This window comes from Heptranchias perlo, chromosome 33 (genome assembly GCF_035084215.1).
Source record: "Heptranchias perlo isolate sHepPer1 chromosome 33, sHepPer1.hap1, whole genome shotgun sequence".
Classification (NCBI taxonomy): domain Eukaryota; kingdom Metazoa; phylum Chordata; class Chondrichthyes; order Hexanchiformes; family Hexanchidae; genus Heptranchias; species Heptranchias perlo.
Genome location: NC_090357.1, coordinates 7479864 through 7492972, shown reverse-complemented (window position 1 = coordinate 7492972; position 13109 = coordinate 7479864). Strand labels below are relative to the sequence as shown.

At 43.6% G+C, this 13109-nt stretch overlaps 1 protein-coding gene across 1 annotated transcript; it reads left to right on the top strand.

The window, feature by feature from the left end:
• The first annotated feature begins 730 nt into the window (after nucleotides 1–730).
• LOC137301260 (uncharacterized) lies at nucleotides 731–12818 on the top strand. Its single transcript, XM_067970719.1, has 13 exons — nucleotides 731–854; nucleotides 1148–1396; nucleotides 2833–3056; nucleotides 3902–4066; nucleotides 5202–5381; nucleotides 6392–6509; nucleotides 7163–7272; nucleotides 7834–7987; nucleotides 8799–8991; nucleotides 9096–9258; nucleotides 10635–10823; nucleotides 11896–12088; nucleotides 12799–12818. The coding sequence occupies exons 1-13, from the start codon at nucleotides 731–733 to the stop codon at nucleotides 12816–12818; spliced, it is 2082 nt and encodes a 693-aa protein (XP_067826820.1).
• The last annotated feature ends 291 nt before the right edge of the window (nucleotides 12819–13109 follow it).

The window sequence follows — 13109 nt, the reverse complement described above, 5'->3', positions numbered from 1 at the left end:
TTTACCCTATAAACCGCAGGGGGGGGTGAATTTCCTCAGAGGTTCTCATGCTCGTTTGCTGTAACCTCGGCGGAAGAGCTGCAGAAGCCTCCGGAAGAAACTGTTGTTCCGGGATTTCCACAGCTGTTCCTCCAAAGTTACGGTGAGCAAGAGAAACTGTGCAAATTCACGCCCCATATAAAGTGGAAGTCTCCGGGCAGCACTTTGCTGACCATGGACATTAGTGAAGGCTCTGGAAAAAAGTATGGGTTTAACTATCCGTCTCACTTCCAATAAGCATTGGTAACAATGCGCGGAGATTTTCTCTATATGTGTAGTGCAGTTGTAAATGATTCTTTATAAACGGATTTACAATTTTGTGATGTATAGAACAGAAAAACACTTCTCCCCATGTCGCCTAAAGTGACATTTCTGCAAAAGGGGTAGATTTTCACCTTCATTGCCTGGGTAATAATCTGGAGGAGCGGATCACCCACTCTTTATAGAACCCGTCCGATTTTCATTGCACTGAAATTAATGGAAGACGAGAACCTACCCCGTCCTCTCTCGTCCTGTGATGGTGTACATTGGCACACTTGTCCACATGTATTTGGGCCTGAGGAGATCACACATATCCCTAAGCAATACATTGCTGTGGAACCTGGAATAATTTGCATGTAGAATCCGAAATATTTGAGAAGATAATCTCCAAACTCTGTTCTGTGTTCCAGGATATTACTGCAGTAGATCCATGCCTCGTTTGCCTTGCCCAGTTGGTTATTACTGCCCAGAGGGGTCAGCGGCCCCGGTTGAATGCCCAGTTGGCCATTATTGTCCTCAGGACATTGCTGTCAGCCAGGAAGGCTCCAGATGGGGTAAGCACATTGAAATAATTAGAGCCAGATGTTCAGTGTGTTTCACATTAAATATGAACTATTTTGAACTCTAAACTGAAAAAACTCAAAGAAATGAAATGGTGGGCTAGAGTCCATGATCAGGTAGAATGTACACGGCCTGTAAAAAGGCTAAAGGTTTTCTCATTCCATACTTTATCATAAGACTTCAGTAGGATAGGCCAACAAAAAGGAATGGTGTAAATAGAATGGCAGAGTCTAATCTAAGGCTACATAACAGTAAAATATCTCTAACCCTGATTTGTTTTGATCAGTCATTGGTGCAATTAAGCCAGTGAAATGTCCACTGGGATACAGGGAGTATGGTGGATCCAACAGAAGCACCTTCAAGAACACTTGTGAGCCATGCCCTGCTGGTTACTATGGGAACCATAATGATCGTCAAGTCTGTCTGGAATGCCGGGCAGGAGTGGTCTGTCTTCAAGGAGCTGCCACCACTGATCCACCATCTAACATCGCAGACGATGGGATTGCAGCTGTCAGATCTTACATCTGTCCAAAAGGTATGTGTGTTTGGAGAGCAGTACCTTCTCTTTCAACTGAACGATTGATATCTGACCTAGGGTCAGGTTCAACAACACAACTGCAGTCATTTTTGATTATATTTATGGATTTTAACTCTTTGCACAGTAAGCTAATTGTGCAACCCGTTTCCTGTTGTTTCGATGATGAACTAGAAACACAGGCATCTACAGAATCGGGAGATTCAATTGCCCCCCATCCAACTGGTCCCAAAGTTTGAAAAATACCGTACACAACTCAACCCCTCATGACCCTCAATCGTTTCTTCTGCCAAATATTTTTCCAGTTGCCTTGTGGATTTGCCAATGCAATGTGTCTCCACTGTGTCCCCGGGAAGGGGTGAAAATTGGAGGGATAAACAGAAGCTTCACTATAACATGCAACATCATTACAGCTGAAAACAATTGTCTGCAGTACTGCATGTCTCGAAGGTGGAGTGTACTGTTGAAATATACTCTGACGTATCTTCATAGGTTCAACAGTCATTGCTCATTCTGAAATAAGAAATTCTTCCACAGCACTGGCACAGCCCTGCCCAGCAGTGCCTACTTGTCGCTGCACTGTAAAGCAGTGCCTCTGGGTGCTAAATCAGAAAGGGTTCCATCCTTTGGGACTGACATTCTTTATCTTTATGTCTTTGCATCCTAATCTCAGTTTACATGGATTCACACAGCTAATTGTAGGTTGCAATATTCAATTTGCAGAAAGAAAGATCTTGCATTTGTACAGTACTTTTCACGGCCTCCGGATGTGCCAAAGCACTTTACAGCCAATTAAGTACTTTTGAAGTGTAGTCACTATTATAATATAGAAAACACAGCAGCCAATTTGCAAGGTCCCACAAACAGCAATGTGATAATGACCAGATGGTCTCTTTTCTAGTGATGTTGGTCAAGGGATAAATATTGGCCAAGACACCGGGGAGGTCTCCCCTGCTGTACTTCGAAATAGTGCCATGGGAGCTTTTACATTCACCTGAGAGGGCAGTCGGTTTAACGTCTTATCCAAAAGATGGCACCTCCGACAGTGCAGCACTCCCTCATGAGTACACTGGAGTGTAAACCTAGATTATGTGCTCAAATCTCTGGAGTGGGACTTGAACCTACAACCTTCTGACTCAGAAGGCAAGAGTGCTACCCACTGAGCCACGCAGACTTAGAAGAAAATGCAAGGCCACAGTTTACTAACATTCTCAGCAGATTTAGTATCTGCTGCCCTGCTACTTTCTTATTCCTCTCCATATTGGTTCTCCCCCGCCCCCCCCCAGCATTTCTAAAACTTTTATGGACAGAATGAGGACTGAAAGGCACTTGAGGTACAGTTTGCTAGGAATAGGCCATTTAGGGTCTGCTGGAGAATGAGAGTTGCTGCAATGGATAATTCCTCAAAAGAATACCTTCTTCACAATTGTTTACAGGTCACTACTGCCCTAAAGTGAGCGCAGAGCCAATCCCTTGCCGTAAGGGTACTTACAATCCAAGTGAAGGAGCAGTAAGTGCGGACAGCTGCCTGAAGTGTCCCAGAAGCTACTTCAACCATCTAACAGGACAGGCAGCCTGCTTCTCATGTGGTTCGCAGGCCGTGCAGCCTGAAGAAGGGCAGGACCGTTGCATTTGCCTTCGGAATGGGCAGACCTTCCAGGTGAGAATATCGGCCTTCTTATTTTAAACCATTTCTTGGCGGAATCATTTTTTTGTAGATGCCTCACCTTGTTGACATTTAGCTGTTTCCAACTAGTGCCATTTGCATTGCAGGAGCTCAATGTCAATCTATAAAACTTCATTTGGAATATTAATGGCCAATTTTAACCACTCCCCTGTTCCCGGCGGTAACGGTGCGGCTGGGTGGGGGGGTGGGCTTAAGATGGCAAATGGGGGGGTTCGGGCCGTGTTCCCAACACGGTATAGCCCCCGCACCCTTTTCTTACTTGCCTGAATTCAGGCATAAGAAGGCCGCCCGCCCCAACGGAGCGGGGGCCTAATTTCAACGGCAGTGCCGTGTCCCGGTGACGTCATCGGGACGAACAATCCATTTTAGCCGCAGGCCCGACGAATGCCGGCAGAGTCTCCAACCACACCGCCGAAAGCTGGCGGCAGCAAGGATCCGGACCAGAGAAAGCCCAGGTAATTGGCCTGTTTTACATTTATAAAGGAGTTGGGCCTCCCCTGCCCCGGGCTTTCCCCAATCACATACTTGACGACCACCCCTCCTGCGCCTATTGGTCCTTTGACTCTGGACTTTTGTTTGAGGAGCCTTCAGCTGCCTGGAAGTTCCTCCTTTCTCTACTTCTCTCTTCACCTTTAAAATCTTGTTAAAACCAATCTTTTTGACCGAGCGTTTGGTCACCTCACCCACTGTGGCTCTGTATCTGCTCCTTTTAACTATTTTTTTCCCTCTGTGAAGAGGTTTGGGACATTTTCCTACATTAAAGGCGCAGGGAGGAGGTGTTTTATGTCAATATAATTGAAGTATTTAATCTTTCTTAGCCCAGCGACTCTCGTTGCACATGTGCTGTGAGACATCGAATGGTATCTGAAGGAACAAGAGAATGTGTCAGACAGCTGTACGACATCTGCCGAGAGGGTTCCAGCAGAAATCAGGATGGAGCCTGTCTCACTAACGATGAGTGGGCAGAATATTGTTCACTGAAGGTCTGTTTAAACGAAGGAACTTGCATTTATATAGCGTCTGTCATGACCACGGGGCACCCCAAAGTGCTTCACTGTCAATTAAATCCTTTTCGAAGTAGTCCAGCATTCGCTGTTGTAATGTAGGGAAATGTGGCACTTAATTTGCAAACAGCATTGAGCTAAATTACTAGATAATTTGTTTTAGGCGGTGTTGAGGGATAAACGTTGGCCAGGACATTGCCCCTTCGAATAGTGCTATGAAATCTTTTGCATCTACCTGAGAGGGCAGACAGGGCCTCAGTTTAACGCCTCATCCGAAAGACGGCACCTCTGACAGAACAGCATTCCAACGTCAGTCTACATTATGCGCTCAAGTTTCTACAGTGAGGCTTGAACCCACAACCTTCTGACTCAGAGGCGAGAGTGCTACCAACTGAACCAAGGCTGGAGTCTGTATTAATACACAGTCTAGTAACAGTACATTAACAGGAGGATCTGTAAAATAGGGCAGCTTCCGATCAGAGTAGAGATAATTTCTTTAGATCGTCTCAGTTCACACCAACTTTGCTCATAACCATCAGACCATCATTGGTGGAATTAATCTGCAGAAAATAATACGTTGTGCGGTTTTGGGTTTAATGGGGCCCTTCAGTAACTATCCTTCTTTTGATATTTGATCTGATTAAGCCAATGAGGGCTCAACAGTGATTACCATCCATTAGTGTCAGTGTTCCCTCCATTTTTGTCATGTCTAAACTTTCTTTCCATTACCTGCACCACTCCCAAATTAATGGAGTTGTGTTAAAAATAGCAAATCCCAGCAAAATCATAAGGGGGGGTTAAAGGGCCCATTGGCATCGTAGCTTGTATTATTAGTCAGTGGGACACTTGCTCATAACATCTCTACATAACAGTCATTGCTCTTCGAAGTAAAGATTTAGATGTTTTTGAGAGTGGTGATAAACTGCTGTATAGAGGCACTAGATAAAGTCTCTTTCTTTTGCACACTGACCTGGACAGACCCTGTGTTTGAACAATAACTCCCAAACTACTTTATTATTGAACAGTTCCATGAGCGATTCGGTTTTTTTTATATAACCGTGCTGTTTTAATCGTTCTGAGGTTGTTGGCAACTGAATGTATTGTTATTTTTCAGGTTTGCACTTCCCCTGCAGATTACCAGGGTTTCGATGGAGTTCTGGGCCTGTGTCTCTGTCGGGCAGAAGGCTTGGACTCTGTGTGCAATCAGGAGTGCAGACGGTCACAGCGCAGCACACTGCAGCTACTCTGCAAAGGAGGAGCTCAGTTTCTCATTACTTACAGAAATGGTTTGAAGGTAATAAAAGTAATTGAAAGGAAAACGCTTCCTCGATTGACCAGCTGGTAACTGCACTGACTCAGGTAGAGCAGGGAAATCTCCAGTACCACCTCTGGTCTGTGTTGAGTTAGCCGATTTCAGCCAGACAGTGGTGGAGGGGGGAACTAAAATTAGTCTCAGTACCTCTGTACGTGGGAGGTTGATAAGTCACCCAGGGTTCCTGTTAGGAGGCAGATTTCCATCTTCACCACCTGGGCAGTAATCTGGTGGAGTGGAGCGCCCGCCCATTGTAGAACCCATCCAATTTTCACTCCATTCCTTTCAACTGAATGAAAATCGGACAGGGTGGGCGATCCGTTCTGCTAGATTACTGCCCAGGTGATGAAGAAAGTCTACCCCTTGATCTCCATTGAGCGACCCCTGCTACACAGTGAACATAAGCAAGGACAGCACTGGGCTCATTTTTGATGCCCCCACAGCCTGCTGATGCTAACTGTCTAGGTCACTGGTGTACGGGACTGATGGGCAGCCTTGCTCATGGAGCCTGACCCCAACATCAGGAGACGGGCGAAGAACATTGACAGGGCAAAGAGATGGTCATTCCATTGTTGCATTTACCCAGCTAGAAACTCCAATGGATTTGTATTCGAAATTGGTACACACTGCCTGAAAACTAGGAAAATATTTTAGCTTTAAGTCTTCGTTAATCAAATCTCCTCTTTAATGATATAATAAAATGAAATGCCAACTCATGCAAATCATTATCAGGCCCCAATTTCACTCTACTTAGCTCTCATTGTCTAGTGTCGTACATAAGTCTGGATCGAACCTAATCTCTTCCTCAGAATCGGATTCCATTGCTTTAACAAAATTAGCCATGCTTAAAATACTGCAGAACCCTGCCAGGAATGTGAGCACAGAGAGGAGTTAAAGGAATGAAATAACTTTGGTGCGAGGTTAACAGAGGAAGAAGGTATTTGAAGCTGAAGCCTGGTCATTTTTATTGTAAAGGAAATTCATCTCCGCAGGTTGAGGTGTCTTTGAACCACGTTGGAAGAGTCCTGAACAGCAGGAACACCATCGATGAGAGCCAATGTCCCCCACAATATGGCTTCACTCAGCCAGTGCACTTAGTGGAAACATCTGGTGAGCGCTTAATTACATATTTTCATATCTCATTGTAGAAGAAAAACCACCGGATTCTCTTAAAACTCAGCTTTTAAGATGGAGAAATAAATAAATCTGATTCTTTCTATGGTGCACTAAGGGGTCCATTTATCCTCATGAACACAAACATATGAACAAAGCTCTGATTTGCATCAATAAGCAATATTTCTTTATTTATTGAGAAGGGAAATTAATATTTAAATAATATGGTAATGAGCTAAGGCTAAATGCTTGTATCTTTGCACTTATGTTGGGTGTTGTCCATGGGAGGGGTGAGCACATATGGTCCCTGTTGAGGTACCTGTACCAAAGGTAATTTTTAAAAAAAACTTTCAAAAGAAAAGAAGTTGGCTACGGCAGTGATACAGAGGATGGTGACACAGTCGTTAGACACAATGGCCTAGAAATTGGACCGCATTATGCCTGTTTTCCGGGTGGAAAATGGACTCAAAAAGGGCCAATTTTGCAGGGCTACATCCCATGCCACAAAGATGCCTGAAATATGTCGGACTCCATATTGGGTCAGGTGATTTTTCAGGCATCCCTCGGGCTGCCTAAAACAGGCATTAGGCCCCCTCATTAACATATTCGAGGGGCCTAATGCCTGTTTTAAGACCCCCTCCCAAAATTAGGCTCCCCTGAAGTCAGCCGGTGCCAGGCCTGCTGTGTTCAGGATAACCAGCTCTATCTGCGGCCAAACCAACGGCCCATAAAGGGACCGCTGGAGGCCGCTATCAAAAAGGTAAGTTTCTTTAAAAATTCTTACCTGAATGTAGAGCCAGGAGAAGCAGGAGTGCTTCTCCCAGCTCTACAACAGTCCCAAAGACCATTGCCAGCCCCCACTCAGCACCCCCTCAATCGCCTCCCCCTCCTCCCAGCTTCACTGCGGACATCTAATTTAAATAAGTCCTAGGGCCCAATTTTGATCGGGCCTCGGGCCAACCTTCTCTGGCGCAGGGATCGTTTTTTGTGCCCAGTTTACGGCGACAGGCTGGTGCTATCCAAGTTCTACCCCAATTTAGCGCCTGCTTTATGATGCCCACATCCATTCCATTTCATTCAATAAATTCTTCACCCTGTTTTCTAATTGATGCAGTCAGGAGGTCGAAACAGGAATAAATTCAGAATAGTACGTGATCTAGGAACACATGCTGGAGGAGATTGGTGTAGTGCACAATACATCATTGTTTAAACAAGAAGCAGCCCTGAACTCTTCATTGATTACTGATACCCTTAATGAGAAATAGCAAATAGCTGATGCTTAGTTTTGTCAATCGTGCTTCGAACAAACTTTTGAATCAAGACGCACAGGGAGATAGAAAATGATATCTGTACTTCATGGTGTTTTGCAGAAAAAGGTTTCCTGGGGGTGTATGATCCAGATCCCAAGAAGTTAAAGAGCTTGCTGTTAATGAACTTGGATCAACATCCGTTGCTAGTCTCAAATGTGTTTCCAGGTACTTGTGCAGCACTTCTCTCTCATTATAATCTGAACCTGTCTTGACTCGACTATATTTTACACTTGTACATCTCCTGCTGTGGACTCATTACACTCCCAGTGTCCTTTTAAACCTGGGCTAATCCATGTTGTGTCACAAAAAATAATTTCTCTGAAGCACACTTATTCTTTGGTGTGAGGCTCAATTTTGAGTTTATTACATAGAATTGCATAGAGTCTACAGCACAGAAACAGGCCATTCGGCCCCACTGGTCTATGCCGGCGTTTATGTTCTACACGAGCCTCCTCCCATCCCTCTTCATCTAACCTTATCAGCAGATCCTTCTATTCCTTTCTCCCTCATGTGCTTATCTAGCTTCCCCTTAAATGCATCTATTCTATTCTCCTCAACTATTCCTTGTGATAGCAAGTTCCACACTCTAACCACTCTTTAATGTTTCAGGTTGATGACCTTTCATCGTAACTGGAAGGAGTGGAAAAATTTGCAGGACAATGGGGAAAGAGCAGGGGGGGTGGAATTAATTGGATAGATCTTTCAAAGAGCCAGCACAGGCACGATGGACCAAATGGCCTCCTTCTGTGCTGTATCAGTCTGTGATTCTATGATTCGGCTAAAGAAGTTTCTCCTGAATTTCCTATTGGATTTATTGGTGACTATCTTATATTTATGGCCCCTAGTTTTGGTTTCCCCCAACAAGTGGAAACATCTTCTCTACGTCTACTCTATCAAATCCTTTCATCATCTTAAAGACCTGTATCAGGTCACCCTTTAGTCTTCTCTTTTCTCAGACTGTGTTTGTATCTTTTAGAAAACATGACCTTGCCTGTGACATCGTTCAGTCCTGATGATCCTGAAGCTCGTTGGTCGAGCAGTCGCCAGTTCGTTGATTCTCCTATAAGTGGCACCCGGTTTTCAGGCATCTTCAATCCCACCACCTGCATCCACATTGGGAGCATCATCATGTTCACAGTGTCCAATGAACATTACCCGGTGTATGACATGTATGTAACGTGTTGCATCTTATTGTTTAACATCTTTCCCACAATGTACTTGATTTAACAGTAGAAAATTGATAAGAAAATAATTGCTCTTTCTTTCTTTCTAGTGAAAACCTTTACAACACTAACAGCGAGTTTGACTGGGGAGGATTCCGTGACCTTATTGAGGAGATGAGACTCACCTCGAGCACATCCTGGCTCTTCTCATATCGCTTCACACAACCTGGTGTGTACGTCTTCCAACTGAGCAGCAACCCCAACAAAAAGATGGTGCGTGTTCCATTTACTGGTCATAATCTTTCTCTAGTTTCATAATTTCTTTAAATCCTTAATGGTGCAAGATTGTCATGAATGACATATCTCATTAAGTTAGCTTTTCAGTTGTGAACTTCTTGGATTGAACACAGCTTTCCACTCATCGAGAAGAAAGAGGGAGAAAGGAACACTTTTCACTTTGGTTGTTCAGTGTCGCAATCAAAGCGCTCAGGTATAATAAGGCCATGTTCCAAATAATGCTCCCTTGGTTTTGCCTCAATAATGCTCCTTAACCTATCCCTCAGAAGACCACCTCCAATGGCACCAGTGTGACTTCCATTTCCCAAACCTCCTTCTTTCTGGCCTGTTCCAACAACAGCAATAACAGCATTTATATAGCGCCTTTAACATAATAAAAAGTCCCAAGGCGCTTCGCAGGAGCATTATCAGACAAAAATTTGACACCGAGCCACATAAAGAAATATTAGTACAGGTCACCAAAAGCTTGGTCAAAGAGAGAGGTTTTAAGGAGAGTTTCAGTGAGACTGAAATTGTGCCATTTTAGCTCAGGCCCACTAGTTTCTTCTTCAAGTGTGTACCATCCACAGGATGCACTGCAACAACTCGCCAAGGCTTCTTCGACAGCACCTCTCAAACCAAGACCTCTACCACCGAGAAGGACAAGAGCAGCAGGTACATGGGAACAACACCACCTGCACGTTCCCCTCCAAGTCACACACCATCCCGACTTGGAAATATATCACCGTTCATTCATCGTCGCTGGGTCAAAATCCTGGAACTCCCTTCCTAACAGCACTGTGGGAGAACCTTCACCACACGGACTGCAGCGGTTCAAGAAGGCGGCTCACCACCACCTTCTCAAGGGCAATTAGGGATGGGCAATAAAAAAAAAATTAGAAATGTTTGGTGACTGCTATTTTTGGGACTGGGGAGTGATGGAAGAAGCATTAAATGTGTTGAATGTTGAGTTACTACAATATTGCACTCCTTTTAACTTGCACCAGTCGGGAGTCATGCAAAGTCTGCAAGCTAAAAGGAGATGGAAGTCTGGAATGTACTTAAGTTGTTTTGTTCACACTTCTTAATCAGATGGATTAACACCCCATATACTTTGGCATATAGTTTAAGGCTGTTATGTTCCCGAATGTATTTAGTTTGTTTTTCCTTCACACTCTTCAGTTATTTGGATTAAATAAAGAACATTCAACCCAAATTCACAACTAATGTAAGAGTTGTGTCGTAAAAAAGCAGCTTACATGACTCCAAAGTCACGATTCCCTCCGTGGCTATTTTGGTGACAATGTACACTGATTACTTCAACTTTATGATGAGAGATATACTCGGGTCAATGTCTTTTTCTGCTATTTCAGTATGTCCGAGTGATGCCTGTTGGGGGCCAGTGCTATGAAGACGGCCCCTTCTTCCCCACCACACCTAGATACATAATCCGCACCGGAATCAGCAGGACCCCAGACTTACGGCTCAAACCCAATTGGCTCGTCATTTGCAGCTTGCTGATAGCATCCATAATAATGGTCGGTGTCGGTGCAGGATTACTGGTGAGTAGTTTAAAAATAAGGAGCCCAGCGTTAATTTATTGCACAATTCAGGAGATGCTGGTTCTCGGCCAGTTTGTCCAGCACTTTGGCTAAAGTGCGGCTATATTTCTGGATTTACTATCTCAGAACGTCTCATACATGTGCATGATGTCATGGCGTTGTTGCGCAATATATTCTAGGGCAATCCCAACGCGCACCTTAAAAGAGTTTGGTTACATTTCGCGTAGCCAGTATAACTGGCCTAAATTTAGCAAATCTCCTTCTGGACCGAATGAGAACACTGGGGATTTTGTCACACAAAGCCAATATGAATGGGGTTTTTAACATAACAGACTGAATCCTCCACATATATGGAGCTGGGGAAAAGATGCACAACTTCTCCCCATATTTCCTTCTGATTAAAATAGATAATGTTAATTTACAAAAGCACGTTGTATAAGAACAGTTGAGTTTAATCTTAGTGAAAGCTCGTATCCTGTATCTCATTGTGTAAATGCACTAAATGGATAGTAAGTCCACACGGAGCAGAAATGTCCTACGAGCAACCCTTGATTTCCCAGGTTGGAGCCAAGTTACCTGATCTTAACCAGATCAGTGGTGAGGGGTGTTGCCATTGACTTTAGCATTCCTTGGACTCGTGAATAGAGAAGAGCTCAAAGTTCCTCTCTCCACACTGTTACAAATTGGATAACCAGGTGGCGAAGGATAGAGCCTGGTCTTCAGTTGCTTCCAAGCCTTTATTCACAGAGATTCCCCCCTTACACGCACACACCACCCCCTAGATAAGCTCTCATATAAAATGGATACAAGACATTCCCCAATTGACACACACCACCTGAATACAATTAACACTAATTGATATAAACCATGTGATACGATTAACACACACTGCTGTCTAGTGACCTCCCAGTGACCTCTACTGGAAAGAGTCTCAGCTCTTGTATGAATAATGGTCACTTGAGTTTGATACTGAAGAGCTGCCTCGGGGTGAGTCACTGTCTTCTGGAGATGAGGAAGGATAGGGTGACAAAATTGGGGGTGGTGGAAAATTCATTTATATTCAAATCTTCAGCTTCTCTTTAGAAAGTGCAGTTGGCCTGAGAAAGCACCTATTGCTCCAATGTACAGGAGTCTCCACAAGACGTACAACTTTGATGATTACTCTTCTAAAGGAGCCACCATCATTGCTGTAAAAAAATTCCATCGCCGTTTGCAGTTCAAGGAACAAACTGAGGAAAATGAAGAGGTTGGAGAAGGAAAAGAAGGTGAGTGTTTAAACTTTTTTATTCCAAGTTGAACGTAATTAGACATGGCAACTATACAGGTGTACCGTTATGTAGTCCATATAGCAAGAATTCATTCTAGATGAATAATAGGACTTTTCCTTATGGTTGGATTGGCATTTAGCTGCAAGGACTGCAAACTGTCCAATTTTGGACTGAGCAGTTGGGTTTTGAATAGGCCATCAGCATATTTCTAAGATGTAAACCGAACGTAGAACAAAAGACTTGCATTTATAGATTGCCTTCTTACACGTCTCAGAACATCACGAAGCACTTCACCCTAGGGGTTACTTTGAAGTAGAGGAATTGCTGTTATGTAGGAAACATGGTGGCCAAATGGTGCACAGCAAGATCCCACAAACAGCAAATGGATGAAACAATCTTGCGACCTTCTGTATATTTCCATCTTTCCAAGTTTGCAATGTTTTAAAAAGTAAATAAAGTTATTTTATTTTAGATTCTATCCTGAAAAATGATGAATTTTGGGATTATGAGCAACAAATCGATCTGGAATTCTTTAGCAGCAACACATTCTATCAAATTCTGCTGAAACAGTCACTTGCTGTGTCAGTCAGATTAAGTCAACATAAGAATGAGGTAAGATATAAAAGCAACTGTGCACCATGATGTAGGCTCACTAATAGCTTTTAACTAAATGAATCCCTCAAATGCATATTTGTTGTCTTTTCCAGCACCAGGTGTTATTTCATAAGCAATTTTATACATTTTAATAAGAGTACAGATTTCTACTGGGGTGCACCAAATGCATGATAGCTTGGCTCTTTGGAGTCCAAATTCCAATATGGCAGCGTCTGCAGATGCTGGGGAGTGACTAGGCCAAGAGAACCATTTTTTGCTTTTTAAAAAGGAAGTTTGAAACAAAACAAAATCTAATTCAATCTACTCAGTCTCCTGTGGCATTGAACACGGGGTATCGAGACCAAGTGTGGCCTTCAGGTGAAGAAGGGTTAGAGGCCGTTCAGAAGCAGTGTATGAGGCTATC